This window comes from Anabas testudineus, chromosome 1, assembly GCF_900324465.2.
Source record: "Anabas testudineus chromosome 1, fAnaTes1.2, whole genome shotgun sequence".
NCBI classification, from domain to species: Eukaryota; Metazoa; Chordata; class Actinopteri; order Anabantiformes; family Anabantidae; genus Anabas; species Anabas testudineus.
This window is the reverse complement of record NC_046610.1, coordinates 2,539,421-2,562,837: the sequence shown is the minus strand read 5'-3', so window position 1 is coordinate 2,562,837 and position 23,417 is coordinate 2,539,421. Positions and strand designations below refer to the sequence as shown.

At 39.1% G+C, this 23,417-nt stretch overlaps 3 protein-coding genes across 6 annotated transcripts; 2 read left to right on the top strand and 1 right to left on the bottom strand.

Moving 5' to 3' along the window:
- Positions 1–297: 297 nt before the first annotated feature.
- Positions 298–8,836, bottom strand: arhgap19 (Rho GTPase activating protein 19). Of its 4 annotated transcripts, XR_003298835.1 has the most exons (13): positions 8,760–8,836; positions 7,466–7,740; positions 7,239–7,319; positions 6,729–6,938; positions 6,361–6,587; positions 6,046–6,132; positions 5,834–5,899; positions 5,535–5,741; positions 5,287–5,394; positions 4,325–4,438; positions 4,138–4,233; positions 1,475–3,837; positions 298–460 (listed from the first exon to the last, which is right to left on the bottom strand). XR_003298835.1 is itself a non-coding variant. In XM_026360920.1 (12 exons), exons 1-12 carry the CDS (start codon positions 8,801–8,803, stop codon positions 452–454), a joined length of 1,524 nt encoding a protein of 507 aa, XP_026216705.1. In that variant the 5' UTR covers positions 8,804–8,836; the 3' UTR covers positions 375–451. The 4 variants fall into 4 exon arrangements, 3 of the variants coding, with proteins under 3 accessions (XP_026216705.1, XP_026216703.1, XP_026216704.1); XM_026360920.1 differs by lacking the exon at positions 1,475–3,837 and having other exon boundaries at positions 375–460; XM_026360918.1 differs by lacking the exon at positions 298–460 and having other exon boundaries at positions 935–3,837.
- Positions 8,837–10,434: 1,598 nt separating this feature from the next.
- On the top strand, positions 10,435–22,878 carry LOC113161773 (sialoadhesin-like). The gene is given in 17 exon segments (XM_033326419.1): positions 10,435–10,693; positions 10,955–11,311; positions 11,419–11,643; positions 11,755–12,108; positions 12,212–12,439; positions 12,541–12,786; positions 17,393–17,749; positions 17,876–18,082; positions 18,194–18,505; positions 18,609–18,836; positions 18,938–19,183; positions 19,297–19,439; positions 19,441–19,555; positions 19,751–19,832; positions 20,532–20,592; positions 21,622–21,755; positions 21,875–22,878. Coding segments are annotated over 17 exon segments (3,420 nt in total). The 5' UTR covers positions 10,435–10,641; the 3' UTR covers positions 21,948–22,878.
- LOC113162171 (sialoadhesin-like) lies at positions 16,857–17,824 on the top strand. Its single transcript, XM_026360204.1, has 2 exons — positions 16,857–17,131; positions 17,393–17,824. The coding sequence occupies exons 1-2, from the start codon at positions 17,080–17,082 to the stop codon at positions 17,770–17,772; spliced, it is 432 nt and encodes a 143-aa protein (XP_026215989.1). The 5' UTR covers positions 16,857–17,079; the 3' UTR covers positions 17,773–17,824.
- Positions 22,879–23,417: the final 539 nt, after the last annotated feature.

Below are 23,417 nucleotides of genomic sequence, written 5' to 3'. Positions count from 1 at the left end.
GATTATAAAAGCTACAACCAAATACTGAAGAAAAAGTTGATTCAGAATCTGAAGACACTTTGGCAGTAGAGGACGTGATAATGACACCAAATGTACATATCGAGATAACAATAATAATCTGTGGTGACCAGCAGAACATCTCTCTACAGAGCGGTGTGAGGCTGATATAAATCCTCCTGTGAACCAGACTCACCAGCCGCAGTGCAGACGTTCCTGAGCACGTCTCAGAAACTCCAACCAGTCAGAGAATTCCAGTCTTTACTATTATTTCAGCTTTATTTGTAAGTTTTGCAGCATTTACCTGTAATTTCCTAACCACAGCTACCTGGAGCTAGCGCTGCATGATCCACTCTGGACTGTGACAGTTTCACTTTCAAAACACTATTTTTTCTCCTGCCAGTCTGGGGAACATCTTAACCTGGCCTCTGTTCTTCATGGTTGGATGAGGGCGTCAGGGTCTCTAACAATAAAACAGATTTTCATTATACACAATAATACAATAAGTAAATTCTGGAAGAATAAATGTTGATTAATTCTCCATCACAATGAAAAAACAAAAAGATAAAACCATATACAAATAAAACTATATTTTGCTCTTAAGTGTAAGTATTAACCCACATGTGAAATACAACTTAAATTATCTTATACATCGGTTCAAATGTAAAATCCAGCTTATAAACATAATGTTTGTGATGGTCACGCTGCTGCCAACACCCCTACATTAGCAGATGACCCCCCCTGTTGAAAAAACAGAAGCATTGCATTGATAAAAGAAAGTTTATCCAGTACAATTTCTTTTAGTGTATTTCCTCCTACTGACTCTACAGATGAATATAAAACGAACCATCAGTAAAACTGAACCATTCATTCAAACATAACAAGTTTCTTGTAGAAAAGGTTTTAAAAGGTTTAATACAAAGTGTACATTTTGCACACTGTTAACTTATTTTACACTGAAATACAAGAAAACAACAAAAGTTACCACAGTTTAAACCAGAAAATACACTGATCAAAGAGGAGTTCTTCATGACACTGGAAAAATTGTAACTTAACAAATGAGAAGACTGAAGCTTTAGATGACTTAAAATAAAATTAGTAATTTTCTATGTCACTGCTCTAAACAAAAACATAAGGTGCAACTGAAAGTAAAAGAAACTGAAGTCATAAAAAAACTTTCATCGGCACTGACGTCGTTTTCACAGTGGACAGAGAAACCAATCAGAGACCGTGTGCATGAAATTAGTAAATCAGTAACTAAGTGTTTCACATTTATGTAAAGAGAGAGAGAGAAAAATAAAATGCAACACCAACAAGCTTAAAAAGACACAACTCTAAAAGACATTTTCCTCATTAAAAAAACAAAAAACAAACAAAAACCAAAACACAGTAACAGTAAAAAACAGTATTTCACATCATATAGATGTAACTGCTTTGTTTGAGTGACAAAAGTAGAGGAAAAAAAAAATAAAAGTACCTTAATGTTGCTCATTTTGTAGCTTAATTCCACCCACATCAAAACACAGATTACACACACATCAATAAATACAACAGAATCCAACTACGTCCTCCCATCCTTTAAAACAGGTTTTAACCTGCCGTCTGTAGAGAACTGAAGAGAAGAACAGAGAGAGAGGAACAGACGAGGTGCAGAGATTCTAATTCAGTGTGGGTAGATTCTCTGCTAAGATTATTTCTTCCATGTTCACTTTAAAACAGAGGTATGCTGTAATGTCTTCTTATGACAACAAAATAAAAAAACAACCCTGCACCTGACACTTCGTGTTCACCAACCATCATTACAACCTCCACGACACGTTCCAAACAGCATGCACCAATAACAAGTTCGCTCTGTGACAACCTTACAACACAGATAGTGTTAATCAATAAAAACCAGTATAACGTCATCATTTTTAAATTCTACAAAGTCTAATAAATCCCTCAGGCTGATGTTGTGGTGCCCGTCACCTGCTGAGGCGGCACTGAGTAAGACAGAGGAGCCCGCCAGCTCACTGCCTGTGAAGAACTGAGAGAAACAATTTATCCACTTGAAAAAAGAAAAATCTATTCAGTTGTCAGGACTAAAGATTTGGAGCCGGTACTGGTGCATCTGGACTTGACACGACAAACGACAAACTGAGCAGCGTCTGTTAAGTTGAGTCATTAAGAACTTAACAAACGACACAGACCCAGATAAATAAAACAGGCATTATTCTGCAAACCCGGTGTTCACAGTTCATTCCCAACATTTTCTCAGTTGCTCTGTTCTGACTATTTAGTTTTGTAGAGACACATTTATCTTCAGCACAGGAACAAACTAAATATTGTCTCTTTCCTAGAGCCTCATGTTGGGTCTCTGTTATATTTTTTCTGTAGATGTTATAATGGCACATTTAACCACTTTCAGCAAGTTATTAATGCTGAATAAATTAAGCATTAATAACAGAACTGGCCGACGTTGGTATAAACATGATGTTAAAAACACAGAAACAAGTAACACTGCGTGGACGCCACATAAAGATCCTTTCACATGTTACTTCTGTGATGTATGGCCTCTTAGATGTTAATCCGATTTAGAAAAATCAGTTAAATGTTACCCTACAGACCAAAAAGCTTGTTATGAACATGAAGCCTGAATTGTTACAGATTACTGCTTGTTTCCATCAGTACACATACAAAAAACGCTCTTCCAACTTTCATTTAAACCCTCAACATAACAAATGAGTCCCTCCATTGTCATTTAGAGACAAAGTAAATAATAATTCATGTTCAAAAATTGTCCCATGAGATATTCTGGGAAAGTAACATTGCTTATTTGACAAATTCACATATGGGGATCCCAAAGTAGGCTAATAAAGTAGTATAGATGATAATTAAATCTGATTTTCCATTTCCCAATGATCACAAAGTAAACAAAAAAACATATTACTGCAAAAAATGCAAACATCCGTAAAGTACCAGGTCTAAAACCATCAACACACACACTGTACAACATATATACATATTCTATATGCTACAGCAGGCTGTACGCTCAGCTGGCTAGTGGTCATAGATTATAATACAGTAGTTAATAAAACAATGTTCAAGTGATAACTGGCACAAGCAAGTCAGAGCCTAAGAAGCCAAACCAAAGCAAAGACCCTCGCTATCATTTGATGTTATTAATATATTAATATGAAGGAGGGGGAGCTAAGCGATAAACAGTGTTTATCTGTAAAACAAAGCACCATGTTGAGTGATATGTGGAAAGTTTATCCCATTTTAAAACATGATCTTTAATCAGATCATAAAATGTTGATGCTGACAAACTTGCTGCTATTAAATTGAACAATAACAATTTCTCTCTTGTATAAAAATTAAATATTATCACTGATAAATGATTCCGTTATCCAGCCCGACAACACCTGCAGCTGGGTGATCTGAAGGAAAGGAGGGAATATCTTTATTTTCATAACAATAACAAATGCTAAGCTGCATTTGTGATTTGATTACACATATAAGCCTGAAATCATTTAAATATCAATGCATAATGTAATAGAGCTATTGTTACCAGTTGGTAAATACTCAGTCTTTGATACGTCACAGAGTGATGATGTCCAGCAGCAGACAGAAATGAAAAGAAAGCTCCTTGCTTTGGTTCAATTTCTCTGGCCCAGCCTGAAGCTGCTGTGTTAGTCACAGTTAAAATAAACATACTACAATTAAAACACAATTAAAAACACAAGGAAAAACATTAATACTGCCCGAGTCCAGTCTCAGATGAGGAAGTGGTTTCTGGTTTTATATGGAGATCTCCTGAGGAGGAGAAAAACACATCCTGGACACAGAGGGGGAGTCCTGCTGAGAGACGAGTGGAGGGGGGAAGAGAGGTGGGAGGATGGATGGACGAAGATCACAAATTACAAGTGAATGCAGATATTTAACCATAATGGTTATATTAAGAGGTTTCTTCATGGGTATTAAAATATAAAAATAAATAAATAGATAAATAAATAAATAACAAACAATGTCAACAAAGTGATGTTTTTACATAGTTTGGTACAAAATGAAATAAATATCAGCTCTACAACGTCTCTAACGTGTGCCAGCAAAGTTTTAGACATGATGTGAGGTGAAGAACAGAGGAGAACAGACTCGTACCTTAGAAACCTTTAAAGCTTTGTCCTTAAAAGTAAAGTCATTTTTTACTACCAGCCCCGCCTTCCCCAACACAGGACCGTTTAATGGGCTGTTCACCTGCGCACACACACAAACAGGGTTTTTGACAAAAGTAATAACAAAAAAAATACTTTGTTATCTGTGTGACTAAGTGTGTTTAGAAGCTCACATCTTGCACGTTGATGTTTTCTTTGCCCGGTTTTCTTCCTGCCTTGGCGACAGTATCAGGAGAGAGATGTCTGACGCGCCTTTCTGCTGTCAACTGCTCACCACGAGCCTTACGCTATTAGAAATAAAAACAAAGTTTTATAAAAGATCAGCTTAGACAAGAAAATATATAAAGTGAAAAGTAAAAATTCCAAAAGCAATTCTCATTGGAACTAGGACACGATGAGCAGTTTACAGATGTCACAGGATTTCTACACATCGAAAGTTTTTCTCACAATGATCCCTTGTACCTACAGAGGCCTTACTGAACTAATATTACTATAAAAGGCCAGATAATAAGTGGAACGTATTTACATTGGTATACCAAACTGCAGAATGATTAAGAACACAGGCACCTCAATACAGACAGAGCACATCCAGAGGGCAAGCAGAAAGCATGAATTGGCCTTAATACATAATAAAGTAAGACCGACCACTGAATGGGCTTCTAAACCATTTCATTTACAACATTCTTTCACTGCTTGTTGCCTGCTTGACTCTACCATAGAAGGTGACATGAAAACAGGGCAAGTTACTGATTGGTCAGAGAGAAGCATTACTGCCTCAACTTTTCATCTGAAACATTTTCCAAGCTCTCCTGAATATTTCAATAGTCTTTCACCTTCTTGACTTCATTCTCTTCAGAAATGAAATTTGTCTTCTTGTTGTGACAAACAGCATTCTTTCAATATCATCCACTGCTTTTGTGTGTGGCGGGAGTTCAAAGCAGTTTCATGCAGCCTGACAACCAGCTATACTGAGGGGTTGTTATTTACAATGGAAAACAATGTACTCAAGGCAAGTTGAGCAGGTATCATAGAGCAGAAAAATGCTTCATTGTTTTCGAAGCTCATTTCTCTAATCAAATCTCTTGCTATACTCTCTGTCTTTGTTACACTACAACATTATTAGGCAACTGAATACCTTGATGAGTCCACCAAAGGAACGTGAACGGGGATGTTTCTTGCTGGGAGCTGGAGGACCCTGGCGGTGCTCGTTGGTGGGTGTCCCTGAGGTCGTCTGTTTGACTAACTGCACAGAGGAAAAAGATCACCACTTATATTTTAAAGTATTTGACATTTAACACGCAAAGCATTCAAGATCTTCAGCAGCAGAAGCTGTTTTTCAGTTGAAGCCAGATGACAGAACAGCAAGCAGTCACTGAAATGAACCTGTCGGACGAGTTTCTTCTTCTTGGCAGAGTCCGGCATGTTGTGGTGGACGTGTCTGAAGAGGTCCTTCAGAGCCTCTTCTGTATATTGTTGAGCTGGGGACTGGCACTGCTCCTGAGAGCTGGGGCCCAAAGCAGCTGTCCTCTTTAGGGGCAACACAGTGCGTTGAGCGGGAGAGTTGCTCACTGCCAGCAGCTCTATGTCATCCTGAGAGTGCAGAGTGGAAGTCACAACATGTACTCACAATAGTCAAAGAACTAGTCATGCAGGGGAAATCAAAGTAAACTCTCTCCACTAACCTTGGTCTGCAAAACCTTGGTCCCAGTAAAGTGCACTCTGGCATATTCCCGCAGGTAGACTGGAGCCTAAACAACATGCAGTAGACACATTAAAATTATCCAAAAGCTATTGCGTAAAAAAGTTACAGAATGTTTCTTAGGTGAATTTTGCTTCTGAGCATGATCACATGGCACAAAATGACTGTTCGCATATGTGTGTGATCAACAATTACCCTGAAGAGTTTCTGTGAGTGTTTGATGAGGAAGGCCATGCTGTTGTTCAGTTTCTTCATATTGACTTTGAGGTCAGCAGCTGTCATCTGGTGCACGATAGAAAAAACAAAAACAATTAAACAAACAAAAAAAGCACATTAACATAAAACTACACAGAGATTTGTATCCACAACGGGATACAAAGACCAACATCAACACCTAGCTTAGTGGTGCAATAAAATTGAGAATGTTACTATTACTACTGTAAAACCATGTCTTTAAGTGTAAAGTGTAAAAAAAATATTTAAAAAGTACACGTAAAGTGCAAATCTTACATGTCTGGGCCACAGAACATGTGGGGCAAACATCAGAGCCAGGTTGTAGGCCGACATCTTGTTCTTGTCCTGCTGCTTGGCAGTGTGGTAGAGCAGGTCTAGTAGTAGTTTGAGCAGTGAGCGGTTGGCCTGGGGTAAAAGCAGGAAAAGAAGCTGCAAGGCCTCAATTTGCCGCTCCTTGTTGGGTGTCGCAGTCTTGTTGCCTTGGTCATCAAACAAAGTTATATCTGGGAGAGGATCAAAAGCACAGGCAGTCAAGACGGGAGCAGTCGTTGTATTAATCTCCTAATTCTGCAAAACCAAAACAACTGCAATTTTAATACTGACATACCAATCAGAAACAAAGGCAATGATGTTTTTTGTCCTACCAGCTATCTTAAGGTGTGCGTGAAAGTGTCTATGTGTGAGCAGAGGCTCAGGCAGCTCTCCAAGGAAAGTCTTCAGCAGTGTGGCTACATCATTGGCATGAAAGTCTCCAGACGTCAGGTCAACATCAGTCCCACTGTTGAGGAGCTCCTTCAGAGTCTGTTGTCGAACACTGTTTCCCGGGACCCGAAACAGACCCTCCACATGCAAATCTGAGTGTGTAATTAAGTGGAACAGAGAACAGAGATTAGCAAGTAAAACATTTCGTAATTACGTTTGGTCTATTTTTTCTGTGCTAAATCATTCTGTTCATGTGATATGCCATTTATTCTAGCAAATTAGGACATACAAAGCTTTTTTAAGTAATGGTAATGGATTGTTGGCAGACAAAAGGACTGTTTATTGTCAGAAAGCATGAGTGTATTATGAGTTTAAATCAGGCTGTTGCTACTGTTAGCATGTGAAGGAGAATCTGCAAGGTTGTAAAACTGGCTTTTGCTTAAATTACTCACTTTTGCTGAGGTACTCAATGAGCTGGTAGATCTGGGCAATGCAGCTCTCTGACAGTGAGGTTCCAAACACAATGCCTTTATCTTTGAAAGTGTTTGAGGAGATAATGACGAGAAGATAGATAGTATTCATTCAGAAAGATGTCACTGTTTATACAAAATAAGAAAACAATATTCATTGTTGTCACTGTTAATCAGAATTTGTAAAAGTCATCAAGTTAACTTCTAACCTTTGCGTTTAAGGAAGTTGAAAGAACGGAAGAAGCCTCCATTTCCACCTGTTGGGGTCTTGGGACTTTCCTCACCAATGAGCTGAGCAAACTCTGTCCCAGGAAGATCAATGAGGCGAGTAATGTTACTGAGCACCAGTTCCAGAAAAACATCTGGGTTTTCATGACGGAGTTTCTCCACAAAAAAGTCCGGGTTGAAGATAACTGGTGGTCGGTCAGCACGAGAGTCCCCCGGTGATTCCTCGTGATTGATCACCATACTGCACACTGTACCTCTGGGAAGAGACAAGAAAGGAAAATTGTTCATTAGGTTGCCTCATTGTTTATGAGAGGACATCACAGACACGTTATGATTATGCAAAAACCACAAGAGCTGTTTGATGTGTAGACTTTAATTACTAGTTCAGTTATTTGTTGTACATGTGTCTACTTAAAACTATATCAGCCCACTTGAAATGTGTTTCTTGTCCTCTCTATGGTCCTAATGTGCTATTAGGTGTCAAATACAATGAACTTTATCTGTGGAGACTCTACGTTTACTACTACTACATGGACAAAATGTAGTGTTACTATACATTTTTTTCATTGCAGATTCTTTAAGATTAACTGAACACAATGTAAAAATAATGTGTTTGTTTGTAATGTAACTAAAGTTAATTCAATTTCAATACATTTATTACAATTAAGTATGTTAAAAACTGTCCTTCCCTCCTGTGTAGTAAAATGACACCAAAATACGACAAATAACCACAAAGCTGAATCAACTCATCTCTAACAGTGTCATAACGTTAGTTTGAACAGTAGTTTAAATGCACAATAACTAACTTCAGTGTACAATAACTAACTAACTACTAACCTAAAGTAACAAGGTCATCTGTATTTTTATGTATTAAGCTAAGCTAACGTGTAATGCTACGTATTACGTTAGCTACCAAAAATGTAGCTAGTTGGTTAGCTTGTATCTAAATAACACCCACCAGCTAAGAGTAACGCTAAAAAATCCATTCCAGTTTAACAATCCTTCTATTGTTGCCTATCTTAGTTAGTTAATAATTTTATAATTTAGATTACGTTGCTTCTATCAAACCCTGGGGTTTAACTAACGTTAGCTAACGTTTCCTTCATGTCACTTGAATTTTGTTATGGTAACACTGGGCAGTTAACGTTAGCTTTACCGTTACGTTAGCTACCGTTAGTTAAACTACTTCTCCATCTGAAGAATCAAGGTTCCTGTCACTCGGTCACACTAACATAACTTTTAGATTGCTCCCTAAACGCCAGTATTTGTTGTTACCTCCTATTTTGACTGTTTTCTTCGACATCTTTACCCGCTGCCATGTTCACTTTGAATCCTCCGCTGTTGTCGTTCGGGCTCCGCCCACCTCTCCGCCCATTGGTCGTTTGTCGAGCGTGGGCGTGGCGCGTCGGCTCTGTTTTGAATGTCCCTCACTGTGATTGGCCCGTTTGAATTCACCATCTTTGTCAAAGCGGAAGTGACACATGTCAGCCAGAGGTGAAAGGACACAGATGTCACCTGTGCAGGTGAAGTGGATTGAAGGATGAGGATTGAAATGACCTGTCTGGTCCTCAGTGGAAGAATCCTTCACAGTCTGAGGACCTTCTTACAGACTCCCAGTATACAGGTCGTGTTCAGGTCTTTGAAACAGAGAGAGGACGCTCCACTCTGAGAATCACTGACCTGAGAGAGACTGATTCAGCCCAGTATCAGTTCACATTCACAACATCAGACTTTAAATGTGTGGTACGGATATATCATATGTTACAGTATTTCAGAAAACACTGGAATAACTTATTGCTTTGTGCACTTCCTGTACATTTTACTTTGTACTTGACTGTAAAAATAAATGATTAATAGTTGTACATTATGTTACTTTTGATAATAATGATATATTTCAACTTCAAATTCAGTCAGTTGTCCTCAACATTTTATATTTTGTTATATACATCTCTGAAGTACGTTCATCTCTGACACCATGCTACACTAAGGATGACCATATTATGGCGTATTCCACATTTAAAGTAGAGAGAAATAGAAGAATGAAATAAAGAAATAACAATTAACAATAAGAATTCTAGTCAGTCCTGTCTATTCATATTGCTTTACACATGCAGTGATACCAAATTTGTCCCTCCTGCTTAGCATTTTAATCCAATGAAGTGATGTAAAAAGGGGAATTTACTTTCTGCAGTCTGTTAATTTTATTTTACCCTTGCTGGGGATTTCAGTCACAGGACAAAAAAACCATGTGTCACAGTTCAGTCCTTGTTACCCTGTTTCTCCTGGATCATGACATGGACTCTGATTGCTTGTTTAAGAGGTCTCTCATTTGACACGACATGACATGACATTTTTAAACAGGGGGTCCAGGAGGAGGAACACAGTCAAAGAAGTGGGGACACATTTGAAAAAATCATTGTCACAGTGTCTTAGTCGTGTGCAGCTTGTGAGTTTTGCACAAAACATACACATGAATGCATCACTGTGACAGGAAACATGATTTATTGCATTGTTCACCTCCCTTATTTTGTACTAGAATGTAAAAATAAAAAATTAATCATCACGTATTTTATTATTTCTACTGATAATCGCCCATTCAATTCTGAAATTATTTTACTTGCGGTCGTTCACAAAAGTGATTCACGTTTTTTTATCCAACAATAAACCATCAAGTTATGTTATCAGGTCAGAATCATCCCTGTCTGAGTCCTCGCAGGTTCTGACAGCAATAAAATGTATTTTATTCACGTTTGTTTCATACGTAACAATAAAAACTGGTTCAGGAGCATCTCTCACACAGAGACTGAAAACATTTGTTCTCTCCTCCATGTTTAAGGCCTGTTAATAAGTTGACTTAGCAGAAACGTGAGCTACATGAATATAAAAACTTACTGGTTCTGACTGAGTTTTTGATGAAAGTCACCAGCATAAGAGGAAGGAAACAGTGACACAGGACAAACTGCACAGTACATCGGTCTCTGTGACAAACACGTCTTTACATTTTTTAATTTATTTTACTGGTGAGTGTCAGAAATGACCTGAGCACCAGTTAAAGATAGAAGTACAGTTATTTAATCAGTCAGTACGTTTTTTTATCTTCATCTTCTTCCTTTATTCTCACGTCTGCAGCCACAGCAGAAGGAGCAGGAGACCAAACATGGGATTTACAGCAGCAGCTGGATTTGTTTTCCTGCTTCTGTCTTTATCAGGTTCTGTATATTTAAACTTTGATTGTTTCATTTATGTGTCTTGTTTATGTTCCTTGAATGATTCTTTGAGTCATTCAGTATTTATAAAATGTTGAATCTTCAAACAGACATAATTAACTGATCAGTGTGTGAAGATATCTGTTGAATTTACACATAGAGTAATTATTATTATTATTATTATTCAGGCCACTGCAGACAGAACTGATGCATCTTATCAAACCATTGAGTGAACTGTGGTTTCTGCTGTGCTCTGTGTTACAGTGGTGCAGGGTCAGAATGACTGGGGAGTAACTTTCACTTCTACTAGGATCTGTGCTGTAGAAGGATCAACAGTGGACATACACTGCTCCTACAGATACCCATCCAGAATAAATGGAAATGTTACTGTAGTTGAAGAAGTGTTGTGGTTTATTAAAGTGAAGGAGAATCTACCTGTGGATGTGAGAACAGACTCAGAGTTCGCAGGTCGTGTGCAGTACGACGGTGATAAGAACGACTGCACTCTGAGAATCACAGACCTGAAACCGAGCGACTCAGCTGTGTACAGCTTCAGGTTCATCACAAACCAACCAGGAGGGAGATATACAAGTGAACCTGGAGTCACTTTATCAGTCACAGGTAACATTTTCAATTCCACATAGGAAACAGTGCTAATACTAGAAAACATTACTGTCAGTGAGGTGTGGATTTGTCTGAGGTGATAGATTCTCTCTTTGCACAAACAGTTTTCCAGGTGCAGGTGAACAAGCCTTATCCAAAAGCGTATCCTACCTGGGCAGTGCTAACATGTCACAGCAGTTGTCAGCCATTTAATAATCCTTCCTACATCTGGTACAAGAATGGACTGAAAATTCAAGAGGACACATCTTTTATTGAACAATACTTTGATGAAGCAGACAGCATTTCATGTGCTGTAAAAGGACATGAGAAGTTCTCCTCTCCTTCAGTGTGTGAGTTTACTTTGTGTTCTCTCACTAACATGACGTCATCTAGTGAAGCTTTAACTAAAGGAAACGGAAATAACTGTCTTTCTTTTGTCTTTTATTCTCATCTTCTTTTAGGCGTCCTTCATGAAACCTGCAACAGAGTGATTTATACTGAGAGAAGCGTCTGTGTCTCTAAAGGATCATCAGTGAATATTTCCTGTACTTACAACAGTTATTATAAGGTTACATCTAAATTTTGGTTCCGTCCTGAACGTGGTCCTCAGTGGAAGAATCCTTCACAGTCTGAGGACCTTCGTACAGACTCCCAGTATACAGGACGTGTTCAGGTCTTTGAAACAGAGAGAGGACGCTCCACTCTGAGAATCACTGACCTGAGAGAGACTGATTCAGCCCAGTATCAGTTCACATTCAGAACATCATACTTTGAATGGGGCAGTAGTTTACATGGAACAACTCTGACTGTCACAGGTACTGATTCAATCTGACATTCAAACAATCAGGAAACAGGTAAATGTGTGGTACAGTTGGACATATGATGTAGACACTGTGTGTTTATATGATGTTCATCCAGCTCTCCAGGTGCAGGTGATCAGAGTAACACTCCTCCAGTCTTATACTGAGGCTGAGCTGAAGTGTCACAGCAGCTGTGGTTCAGCTGGTCGTCTTCACTACGTCTGGTTCAAGAACGGACAGAAAAATAAGACGCAGCAAACTTCTACTTACACAGACCACTTCTATCCTGGAGACAACGTCTACTGTGCTTTCAGAGGACATGAGGATTACCCCTCTCCTTCAGTGTGTGAGTTTACAGCAAACATAGAAGAAAACCAGGATCAACAGTCACTTTGATAAATATTTACAAGCATCGTGTTATAATAATCTGTTCTCATCAATATTCAGATCCATCAATACGTCCCTCTGTGTTAGTGAGTCCCTCTGAGATAGTGGAGGGTATTTCAGTGACTCTGACCTGTAGCAGTGATACTAACCCAGCAGCTAAATACACCTGGTACAAGAGGAATCAGTCACTGCCTCTAAGTTCAGGAGATATTTATCATTTCACCTCCATCAGCTCTGAGGACAGAGGAATCTACTACTGCAAATCTGAGGATCACTACTCTGTGGACGTTTTTGTAGATGTTCAGTGTAAGTAAACATCAGCAGATCAAGTGTATAATAATTCTTTATGTTCAGAACTTTAATTTAATTTAAAATGGTGTTATGATCGTTACTGAGAGGCTAATTTCTCTCTGTTCCAGATCCCCCAAATCTTCCCTCTGTGTCAGTGAGTCCCTCTGAGATAGTGGAGGGTAGTTCAGTGAATCTGACCTGTAGCAGTGATGCTAACCCAGCAGCTAATTATACCTGGTACAAGGAGAATGAAGAGTCACCAAAAGCTTCAGGACAGATCTTCACCATCACTGACATCAGAGCTGAACACAGTGGGATTTATTACTGTGAAGTTCAGAACATAAGAGGACGTCATAACTCAACTTTACATCTGACCTTATCGACAGGTACATTTATCACATTCAGTTACACAAAACCACCAACACTCACATATTAATACAAGTGGAACAACAAAAAAACATTTTCTGTCCATCATATCAAAGTTTGACGACACTGAGTTGTAGTAATTTATCAATCTAATTCTATTACTAAAACATATTTCGTATGTCTGTAGTTTCTCCATTTCTAAGGAATCTGACAACTAAGATGAATAGAATCCGGTTGTCTCTGGTGGTCCTGATGCTGATTTCTCTGCTTCCTTTGACTTTGTGGTTGAGGTAAATATCCATGTTTAATTTCTGCTATTTTACTCATAGTTGCTGTTTAAATTCTTTATCCCTTATTGTAAATGAGGTATATTCGGAATTTACAAACTTTCAGCTGTTTACAATGAATAAATAAAACAAGAACAATTTAAATAACACAAAATGCGACTTTGACTGACTGCTACAGTCCCCGAATGATTCTAACCGTTCTTAACAATCGTCTTCAGTACTTACTAGAGCACCATTCAGACGTTCTGACTTGTTGCAAACGTAATGCAGAGCCAGAGGAATCTTGGGCCATTCATGATGTGCGATGGCTGCCAGTTTACTAATATACTGGAGTTCGCATGCTGCAACTATCTCCTACAAAATCCCACCAGAGGGTCTAATGGCTACTCTAGAATCTTACATTTACAGAGGCAAACAAAAGAGTAAGTCAAGGAGAAAACATTAATGCAAAGAGCCATAAGACGAAATGTTTCTGTTTCATGAGATGCAAGTGCAAGAAAGGATTTTCTTTTATATTTAAATGCACAGGAAGTTTCAGAAGAGTTCTGTTTTCAGCAGACTTCTGAATATTGGAAGTGAGGCAGCTGAGCCTGCAGAGGTGGGTAGGTCCTTCCACCATCGTGGAACCACAGAGCTTTGAACCTGATGCAGGCAGCTACAGGAAGCCAGTGCAGAGATCTGAAGAGTGGTGTAACGTGTCTTTTTTTGGCTGATGAAAAATGAGACATGCTGCTTCATTTTGGATCATCTGGAGGTTTGATGGTGCAGCTAGTAAAAACCTTTCTGTAAGACGTTGTAGTAGTCAACATGAGATATGAGCAGAGCCTGCACAATCAGTTGGGTTGAATAGTCCAGAAGGTAGGGTCTGATCCTTCTGATGTTCAAAAGGGAAAATCTGTACGTCCTTGACACAGAGAAGAAGTGGTCGGTAAAGCTTAGTTGATCTTCAATGACCTCCCACAGGTTCCTGGCAGGCTGAGTGGGGACAATAACTGAAGCCCTTATGTTGATGTTGTGTTGTATCGAAGGTCTGGCTGGGGAGACAAGAGCTTCTGTCCTGCAGAGGTTGAATTGGAAATGTCTTTCTCTCATTCAAGTAGTGATGTCAGAGAGACATGTGGAGATGTGTAATGAGACAGTGGAGTCATCTAGTGGAAAGAAGAAGAGTTGTGTGTCATCAGCATAACAATGATAGATAAAGCCATTTGAATGGATGATTGAACCTATGGATCTAGTATAGGAGCAATAGAGAAGAAGACCAAGAACTGAGCCCTGTGGCACACCAGTGGAGAGGCTGTGAGAGTTAGAAACTTGTCCCTGCCAGGATACCTTGAAGGTTTGGACAGATAAATAAGAGCTGAGCCAGATCAGAGCTGTACCAGTGAATCTTTCAGGACATCTTTTGCAACCAAGACTTGGTGGACTTGAATTATTTGAGACTGCAGTAGTAATTAAAAGTTGCTTTTTGTGTTGAGTTAGGAGGGACCAATTAAAACGTTATTGAGCTATTTAAATAGTTTTTTGTTGATTGCAAATGACTGAACATGCACAGAATCTGCAGTGAGTGTCATCTGATGTTGAGCAAAACCATACTAAAAAATAAAGTCATGGTTGTGGAATCATGAATCCCATTTTGTTCATTTATGCATCTGGTGATGGTTTGAACTCAGGAAGAAGACAACTCCACTGCACTCTACCACTGAACCAACAGGCTGTAAAGACAACATAGAGGTGAGACAGACAGATAGTGTTCAGAATGTGTTACTGATTTCAATGATGCCAAAGAACAATTCAAACAACTGAGCCTTAAACCTTAGAAAGTAAACTTCGGATCAAGTTGTGAACATGTTTCATCACTAACATTAACTGAGTCTCATCTTGTTGTCTTTTTCCCATCAGTTAGACGCTTGTCCTGCACATGAGGATGTCTCACCATGAAGGTCGTCCCTGCAGAAGACACAGAGGACACAGAGCAGTCAGGTTGAATAAAGATAACACTGACCTCCAACTTGCGCAATAAGTTTTTCAAAATAAGACACAATGACAGACAAATCAAAGTGGAAACCAGGACTGTGGAGGATAAACGCTTGGAGTAAATGTGTTTCTTAGATTTCCGATGTAATTATGAAAAATACTGATTGTCTTCTTACGGCACACGTGTCCTGGGAGAAAATATTCAATACAGACATGTTGCACATGAGGTGAAAGACGTCAGATACAGTTCCATCACATTTTACCAATGTGATGTTTTCTGGCTCTATGTAAAAAGCATGATGGCAGAGTTAAATACATTATTACAGCTATTTCTAATTTACAGTATTTTTACTTCATAGCTACTTACACTTCTATGCAGTACTCTGTTCTCATGGGAACTGTAAGTAATACTGTAGTTTCCCCTTTTGCTTAAATGTGTAATGCAACATACTGATGTTGAAAAGGGAATTAACCCTCTGTCTGTCACAGTAAACCTCCCCATGGAGGATGTGGTGTTTTCTCCTTCACTGTTTTATCTACAACCCTTCATAACCTCATGTACTGTCCAGTCTAGAGGAGAATTTAACCCTGTTCAATACGTTACAGTAATAATGGTTTCTACCTGTAGTAATTAAGTCGATCAGTGGTGTTTGGTTCATACAGAGCTGTGTTTGTTAGACATATTTTTCATCTTCAACCCGACATTCAGAGTAATTTGAATTTGTGTAAATAAAATAAAAGTTTTTTTTTACTGTTGTCAAAGATTTCAGTCACTGGACGACAAAACCACGTGTCACAGTTCAGTCCTTGTTACCCTGTTTGTCTTGGACCAGGACCTGGACTCTGTTTGCTCATTTGTTTGCCTGTCTGCAGGAGTGTGTCTAGACATTTTTAAACAGGGGGTCTAGGAGGAGGGACACAGTCAATAAGGGGGGCAAGTTTTAAAAAATTATTGTCACAGTGTCTTAGTCGTGTGCAGGACAGGAAACATGATTTATTGCATTGTTCACCTCCCTTACTTTGTACTTGAATGTAAAAATAAATAATGAATCATCACGTATTTTATTATTTCTACTGTCTATGACCCATTTAAATCTGAATTTCTGAAATTATTTCCCTCGCGGTCGTTCACAAAAGTGCTTCACGTTTTTTTATCCAACAATAAACCATCAAGTTATGTTATCAGGTCAGAATCATCCCTGTCTGAGTCCTCGCAGGTTCTGACAGCAATAAAATGTATTTTATTCACGTTTGTTTCATACGTAACAATAACAACTGGTTCAGGAACATTTCTCACACAGAGACTGAAAACATTTGTTCTCTCCTCCATGTTTAAGGCCTGTTAATAAGCTGACTTAGCAGAAACGTGAGCTACACACATTTAAAGACTTACTGACACTAACTAAGTTTTTCATAAGTAACACCAGCATAAGAGGAAGGAAACTGTTGAAAGTCCTCCACCACCACAGTGACACAGGACAAAGTGCACAGTACATCGGTCTCTGTGACAAACACGTCTTTACATTTTTTTATTCGTTTTACTGGTGAGTGTCAGAAATGACCTGAGCACCAGTTAAAGATAGAAGTACAGTTATTTAATCAGTCAGTACGTTTTTTTATCTTCATCTTCTTCCTTTATTCTCACGTCTGCAGCCACAGCAGAAGGAGCAGGAGACCAAACATGGGATTTACAGCAGCAGCTGGATTTGTTTTCCTGCTTCTGTCTTTATCAGGTTCTGTATATTTAAACTTTGATTGTTTCATTTATGTGTCTTGTTTATGTTCCTTGAATGATTCTTTGAGTCATTCAGTATTTATAAAATGTTGAATCTTCAAACAGACATAATTAACTGATCAGTGTGTGAAGATATCTGTTGAATTTACACATAGAGTAATTATTATTATTATTATTATTCAGGCCACTGAAGACAGAACTGATGCATCTTATCAAACCATTGAGTGAACTGTGGTTTCTGTTGTGCTCTGTGTTACAGTGGTGCAGGGTCAGAATGACTGGGGAGTAACTTACACTTCTACTCAGATCTGTGCTGTAGAAGGATCAACAGTGGACATACACTGCTCCTACACATACCCATACAGAATAAATGGAAATGTTACTGTAGTTGAAGAAGTGTTGTGGTTTATTAAAGTGAAGGAGAATCTACCTGTGGATGTGAGAACAGACTCAGAGTTCGCAGGTCGTGTGCAGTACGACGGTGATAAGAACGACTGCACTCTGAGAATCACAGACCTGAAACCGAGCGACTCAGCTGTGTACAGCTTCAGGTTCATCACAAACCAACCAGGAGGGATATATACAGGTGAACCTGGAGTCACTTTATCAGTCACAGGTAACATTTTCAATTCCACATAGGAAACAGTGCTAATACTAGAAAACATTACTGTCAGTGAGGTGTGGATTTGTCTGAGGTCATAGATTCTCTCTTTGCACAAACAGTTTTCCAGGTGCAGGTGAACAAGCCTTATCCAAAACCTGTATCCTACCTGGTTTAAGCTAACATGTCACAGCAGTTGTCAGCCATCTAATAATCCTTCCTACATCTGGTACAAGAATGGACTGAAAATTCAAGAGGACACATCTTTTATTGAACAATACTTTGATGAAGCAGACAGCATTTCATGTGCTGTAAAAGGACATGAGAAGTTCTCCTCTCCTTCAGTGTGTGAGTTTACTTTGTGTTCTCTCACTAACATGACGTCATCTAGTGAAGCTTTAACTAAAGGAAACGGAAATAACTCTCTTTCTTTTGTCTTTTATTCTCATCTTCTTTTAGGCGTCCTTAATCAAATCTGCAACAGAGTGATTTATACTGAGAGAAGCGTCTGTGTCTCTAAAGGATCATCAGTGAATATTTCCTGTACTTACAACAGTTATCATGAGGTTACATCTAAATTCTGGTTCAGTCCAGTTTTTACAGATTCCCAGAATACAGGTCGTGTTCAGGTCCTTGAAACAGAGAGAGGACGCTCCACTCTGAGAATCACTGACCTGAGAGAGACTGATTCAGCCCAGTATCAGTTCACATTCACAACACGATCCTTTAAATGGGGCAGTAGTTTACCTGGAACAACTCTGACTGTCACAGGTACTGATTCAATCTGACATTCAAACAATCAGGAAACAGGTAAATGTGTTGTACAGTTGGACATATGATGTAGACACTGTGTGTTTATATGATGTTCATCCAGCTCTCCAGGTGCAGGTGATCAGAGTAACACTCCTCCAGTCTTCTACTGAGGCTGAGCTGAAGTGTCACAGCAGCTGTGGTTCAGCTGGTCGTCTTCACTACGTCTGGTTCAAGAACGGACAGAAAAATAAGACGCAGCAAACTTCTACTTACACAGACCACTTCTATCCTGGAGACAACGTCTACTGTGCTTTCAGAGGACATGAGGATTACCCCTCTCCTTCAGTGTGTGAGTTTACAGCAAACATAGAAGAAAACCAGGATCAACAGTCACTTTGATAAATATTTACAAGCATCGTGTTATAATAATCTGTTGTCATCAATATTCAGATCCATCAATACGTCCCTCTGTGTTAGTGAGTCCCTCTGAGATAGTGGAGGGTAGTTCAGTGACTCTGACCTGTCGCACCGATGCTAACCCAGCAGCTAAATACACCTGGTACAAGAGGAATCAATCACTGCCTCTAAGTTCAGGAGATATTTATCATTTCACCTCCATCAGCTCTGAGGACAGAGGAATCTACTACTGCAAATCTGAGGATCACTACTCTGTGGACGTTTTCGTAGATGTTCAGTGTAAGTAAACATCAGCAGATCAAGTGTATAATAATTCTTTATGTTCAGAACTTTAATTTAATTTAAAATGATGTTATGATCGTTACTGAGAGGCTAATTTCTCTCTGTTCCAGATCCTCCAAATCTTCCCTCTGTGTCAGTGAGTCCCTCTGAGATAGTGGAGGGTAGTTCAGTGACTCTGACCTGTAGCAGTGATGCTAACCCAGCAGCTAATTATACCTGGTACAAGGAGAATGAAGAGTCACCAAAAGCTTCACGGACAGATCTTCACCATCACTGACATCAGAGCTGAACACAGTGGGAATTATTACTGTGAAGTTCAGAACATAAGAGGACGTCATAACAACACTTTACATCTGACTGTTAAAACAGGTAGTTTGCACTCGATATAAGATTCCTCATGTATTTGACCTCAGTTTACCTGAATAATAATAATTGTGACATCATGTGGCGTTCGATGAAGCCACGCCCCTTCAGAAAAACCCACTTCACACTGTAAAGTCTGTTCTTCATCATATTTTCTCTGTGTAATGTTTCCACTCCTTCTTCCTGATCCTTGTGTTTCAGGTTCATGGAAAATTCCAGTAGCTCTGTCTGTCCTTGCTGCTGTTCTGCTCTTCATCCTTTTCTCCGTCTTGCTCTGGATCAGGTGAGAAGTTCAGCTTTTCTGTGATTGTGCTGAAACTAAGAATTATGCAATTTTAAAATGTACATTTAAGAGTTGTGTGTCTTGTTTGCACCTTTTTAAGATGCATGTATCTGTACATGGTGTCTTATCACCACTTCAGCCATGACCCACAGTAACACGGCTCATGCTTTTCCACTCCTTAAAGTGTGTTTGCAGCTTGATTCCTGTCTTAACCTGCAGTGGAACAAGGACCCGTAGCGATAAATTCACTCTTCTGCCTCTTTTCTGCTTTTGAAGAAAGCAGAAGTAAATTTCAGCGTCTTGCTGTTTAGCAGACTTGTGGTGCAGGCAGTGGTTAATGCTGAAGTTAAGTTGCTAAATGTGGAGGTCACGTTGTTGTGCAGGAGTCGGAGTCGTGTCACAGTGACCAAAAAGAACTTTCAATAAGTTTCACTTGTTTAAAATAAAAACACTTAATACATTTCAGTTTTGCAATGAGGATTACGTCATTTCCAATAATAATTTTATCTTAAATCATTTGTAGCCACTATGAACAACAGGAATATTTAAATAACTGAATAAATAAATTAATAATAAATAAATGTACAAACAAAATGTGCAAATGTGATAATGTGTGTTGAAAAAAAGGGAAACCTGAGTTTGTCACATGTTCCATTAATTAGCAGTTTTGGTTTGTTTGTGTTTTTCTTCTCTCTTCAGAAGAGAAAAGTCTTTGCAGCAACCGTCTGAGGTGGAGGCGACGCCGGACAGCAGCTCGCAGGTGAGGACAATGTGTTCAGGTGCACTAGGGTAAATCATAATGGAGCTTTTCTGTTTGCACCTCGTGAACATGTGACCAATTCAAATAATACTTTCAAAATTACATAAAAGAAATGTGTAAAAATTAATGTAATGTAAAAAATAACATGTTTTTCCATAATTCAACTGGATTCTTGTGTTTGTAGACATAAGAATAAGTGAAACAGTTTGAGAAAGCTTAAACCTAAGAAGCAGTTTCTTAAGCTTAACAGTTTGTCAGGGCCACAGATGAAAACTGAAACATGTTTTCTATTGAGAAAGTGTTGAGTACATTGAGCGCCGTGTTGCAATGGAGTATGGAGAACTGTTAGTTCCTGTAATGTGCAACTTTCTCTGCACAGGTATTTTCCTCTGTGATCAGATCATTTGCTTTGTGTGTGTGTTTTTTTGGGTGCTGAGCTGCTGTAGAGACGCAATAACAAATAAGACAAATGTGTTCTGAAACACTGTAACTTAAAAATGTAAAACTGGATTCAGAGAGAACTTCCACAGTTTCCTGTTTCTTTAAGGATTTTAGCACAACACAAAGACTGTGGAGGATCATATTCCTGTGAGTTCACATTCAAAACATGCATCAGGACTGATGTGTTTATTGGTCAGTGAGAACAGGAGGAGTAATTGCAGAAAGTGAGACCCCACCAGGCCTTGGGTGCAAAGTTTACAGCTCTGTGAAGTGAAGACAAGGTGCTGGACTGTGGGTCTTATCGACCTCTTCTGGTCAGCTGTGGTTATTGCATCTGGAAGTTGACTCATAGCAACTGGACTTTCTTCTCGTCCACTTGCTATGATTCAATTTCCAGACAACCTCACCTGGATGAGAAAAGCTACAGAGATAATAAGTTGGTCCTCAGGATCTCAGTTCTATGTCTTAAGAAGTTTAAGTGGCTCTTTTTACACTACACATATTTTAGTGAATGGTCGTGTCACACTACAGACAGACAGAAGAAGAAATGTGTGGAAAATCTTGAACTGTTTATTTGTGTGAGTTCAGCAGGTGGAAGAAATTCACTACGCCACTGTACAGTTCACCAGGAACCAGGAAGAGCCGCTGTACGGCAACATCAGCCGTGCTGAAGGAGTGGAGTATGCAACTACCAACATGAACAGTGACAGAACAGCTACAGGGTGAGGAGCAACAGCAGCAAGACTTAAAATAAGAATATATTTACAATATATTCAGATCTCGTTTTCATCCCACAAGTTGTTACACATATCAGAATCTAACGTAATCATTTCCCTCCCAGAGGAAGACGTCAGACAGCTACAGAAGATCTATCTGCGCTGTACAGCACAGTTAAAAAGAGCCTCAGGGTCTGAGCAGAGTCGGTGCCACGGATCTGCGGTTTGTTATTTCTGTATGAACAAAGATTGCATTGTGTTTCTGTCATCAACTGTATTTTACGTTATTCTCTTATTTTAGTGCCTCATTATCTCCCACATCACATACTGTAACATCTCTGCTATGTTCCTAAACCTTTTCCTGAACGATAAATGAGTTCCTATTGATTCCTTTTATTTCATTAAAGTTGAATGTGTGGCTCAGATTTGGCGACTTTGTTCTAAACCACACCTCCAAACATCAGGCGCTGCTGTGCTCAGGCTGCTCTGTCAGCTTTGTCCTGCAGCTGTGATGTTATGATGCACAAACAGGACGTCTGAGCTTTCACTGCATCGTTAGTCTGTCTTAATTAGTAGCTAGAAAAGTGACGTTCCTGCAGTGACTGATCCTCAGTGATCAGCAGTGGGAGCCAGATGCCCCGAGAGGTAATCACACCTTCACTGTGAAATCTCTCAAGCTGTCGGTGTCTCTGAGGGAGAAATTAGGCCGAGTTAAGTCGGGTCACCTGTGAATCTTCTCTCTTCACCTGGTGATTTGTTGAGGTTTGTCTGAACACACTCTGATTTGTATGAATTCATTGTATTAACTGAGTTTGATTTGACTTTAATTATAATTAATTCATTTATTTTAATATAGTGCGTTTGTTAAATGATGTCATATTTATAGATTTGTTATTTATTATTCTGTTATTTAAGGAACTCACACTGATCCGTACTGTGTGTTTAATACCTGACATATTCATTCAGTTTTATTTTAGTTTGGTTCATGCACCTTGTAAAACCTTTGTTTTCACCTTTATTACTAGAATTAGCACAAGTTTTATCCATTTGTCGTCTGTTTTATTAAGTTATTGTTCACTATTCTGTAAATTGTGTAAATTTAAATTATGAAGAATTAAATCAGTTGTAAAGTCACATTTTGTGCCCTTTCCTCTTTTTTTGTGGACAAAATGCAGCGTACTGTTCTATAAATCATTAAATTCTGAGAATGCAGAGTCAGTGATGTTACAAATGTGCAGGAAAGTCAATGTGGCGTCTTCTTAAGTGATGGAAGTGAATGTGTTTGTGTGTTTTCTGTGACCTCAGTTCACGATGTGCTAGAAATACATTTTCTTCACTTACTAGCTGCACATTAGAACTAGATAAACTCAAGAGGGAGCAGGAATCTGCCTCTCCTGCTCCCTGAGATGTGAAACCACAGCAGGGGAAAGAATCAGGCTCCATATGCCGGCCTAATCCAGTCCAGGTGGTCCTGTCTGTTCTTATTAGAGGAGGCTGCAACAGGACCACAGGAGCAGAGAAGAACGATCTTCAGTCGACTTCCAGATTTTGGGCCGTTGACTTTAGTGACACTTCCTCATAGAGGCATAAACATGATGAGTAAGTGTGAAGTTGGGCTGCGTCGGAGGCTGATCTGGACTTTTTAGAAAGGTGATGAGACAATTAGCA

Bases quoted from the DNA above. Each gene is read 5' to 3' on its own strand.
- arhgap19 (XM_026360918.1), bottom strand. From the start codon at position 8,803: ATGGCAGCGGGTAAAGATGTCGAAGAAAACAGTCAAAATAGGAG. The intron at 6,133-6,360 runs GTAAGATTTGCA...ATCGTGCACCAG, and splicing joins ATGTTCTGTGGCCCAGACAT to ATGACAGCTGCTGACCTCAA. The intron at 4,439-5,286 runs GTATTCAGTTGC...TATTTCTAATAG, and splicing joins CCTTTGGTGGACTCATCAAG to CGTAAGGCTCGTGGTGAGCA.
- LOC113162171 (XM_026360204.1), top strand. From the start codon at position 17,080: ATGGGATTTACAGCAGCAGCTGGATTTGTTTTCCTGCTTCTGTCTTTA. The intron at 17,132-17,392 runs GTTCTGTATATT...TCTGTGTTACAG, and splicing joins CCTGCTTCTGTCTTTATCAG to TGGTGCAGGGTCAGAATGAC.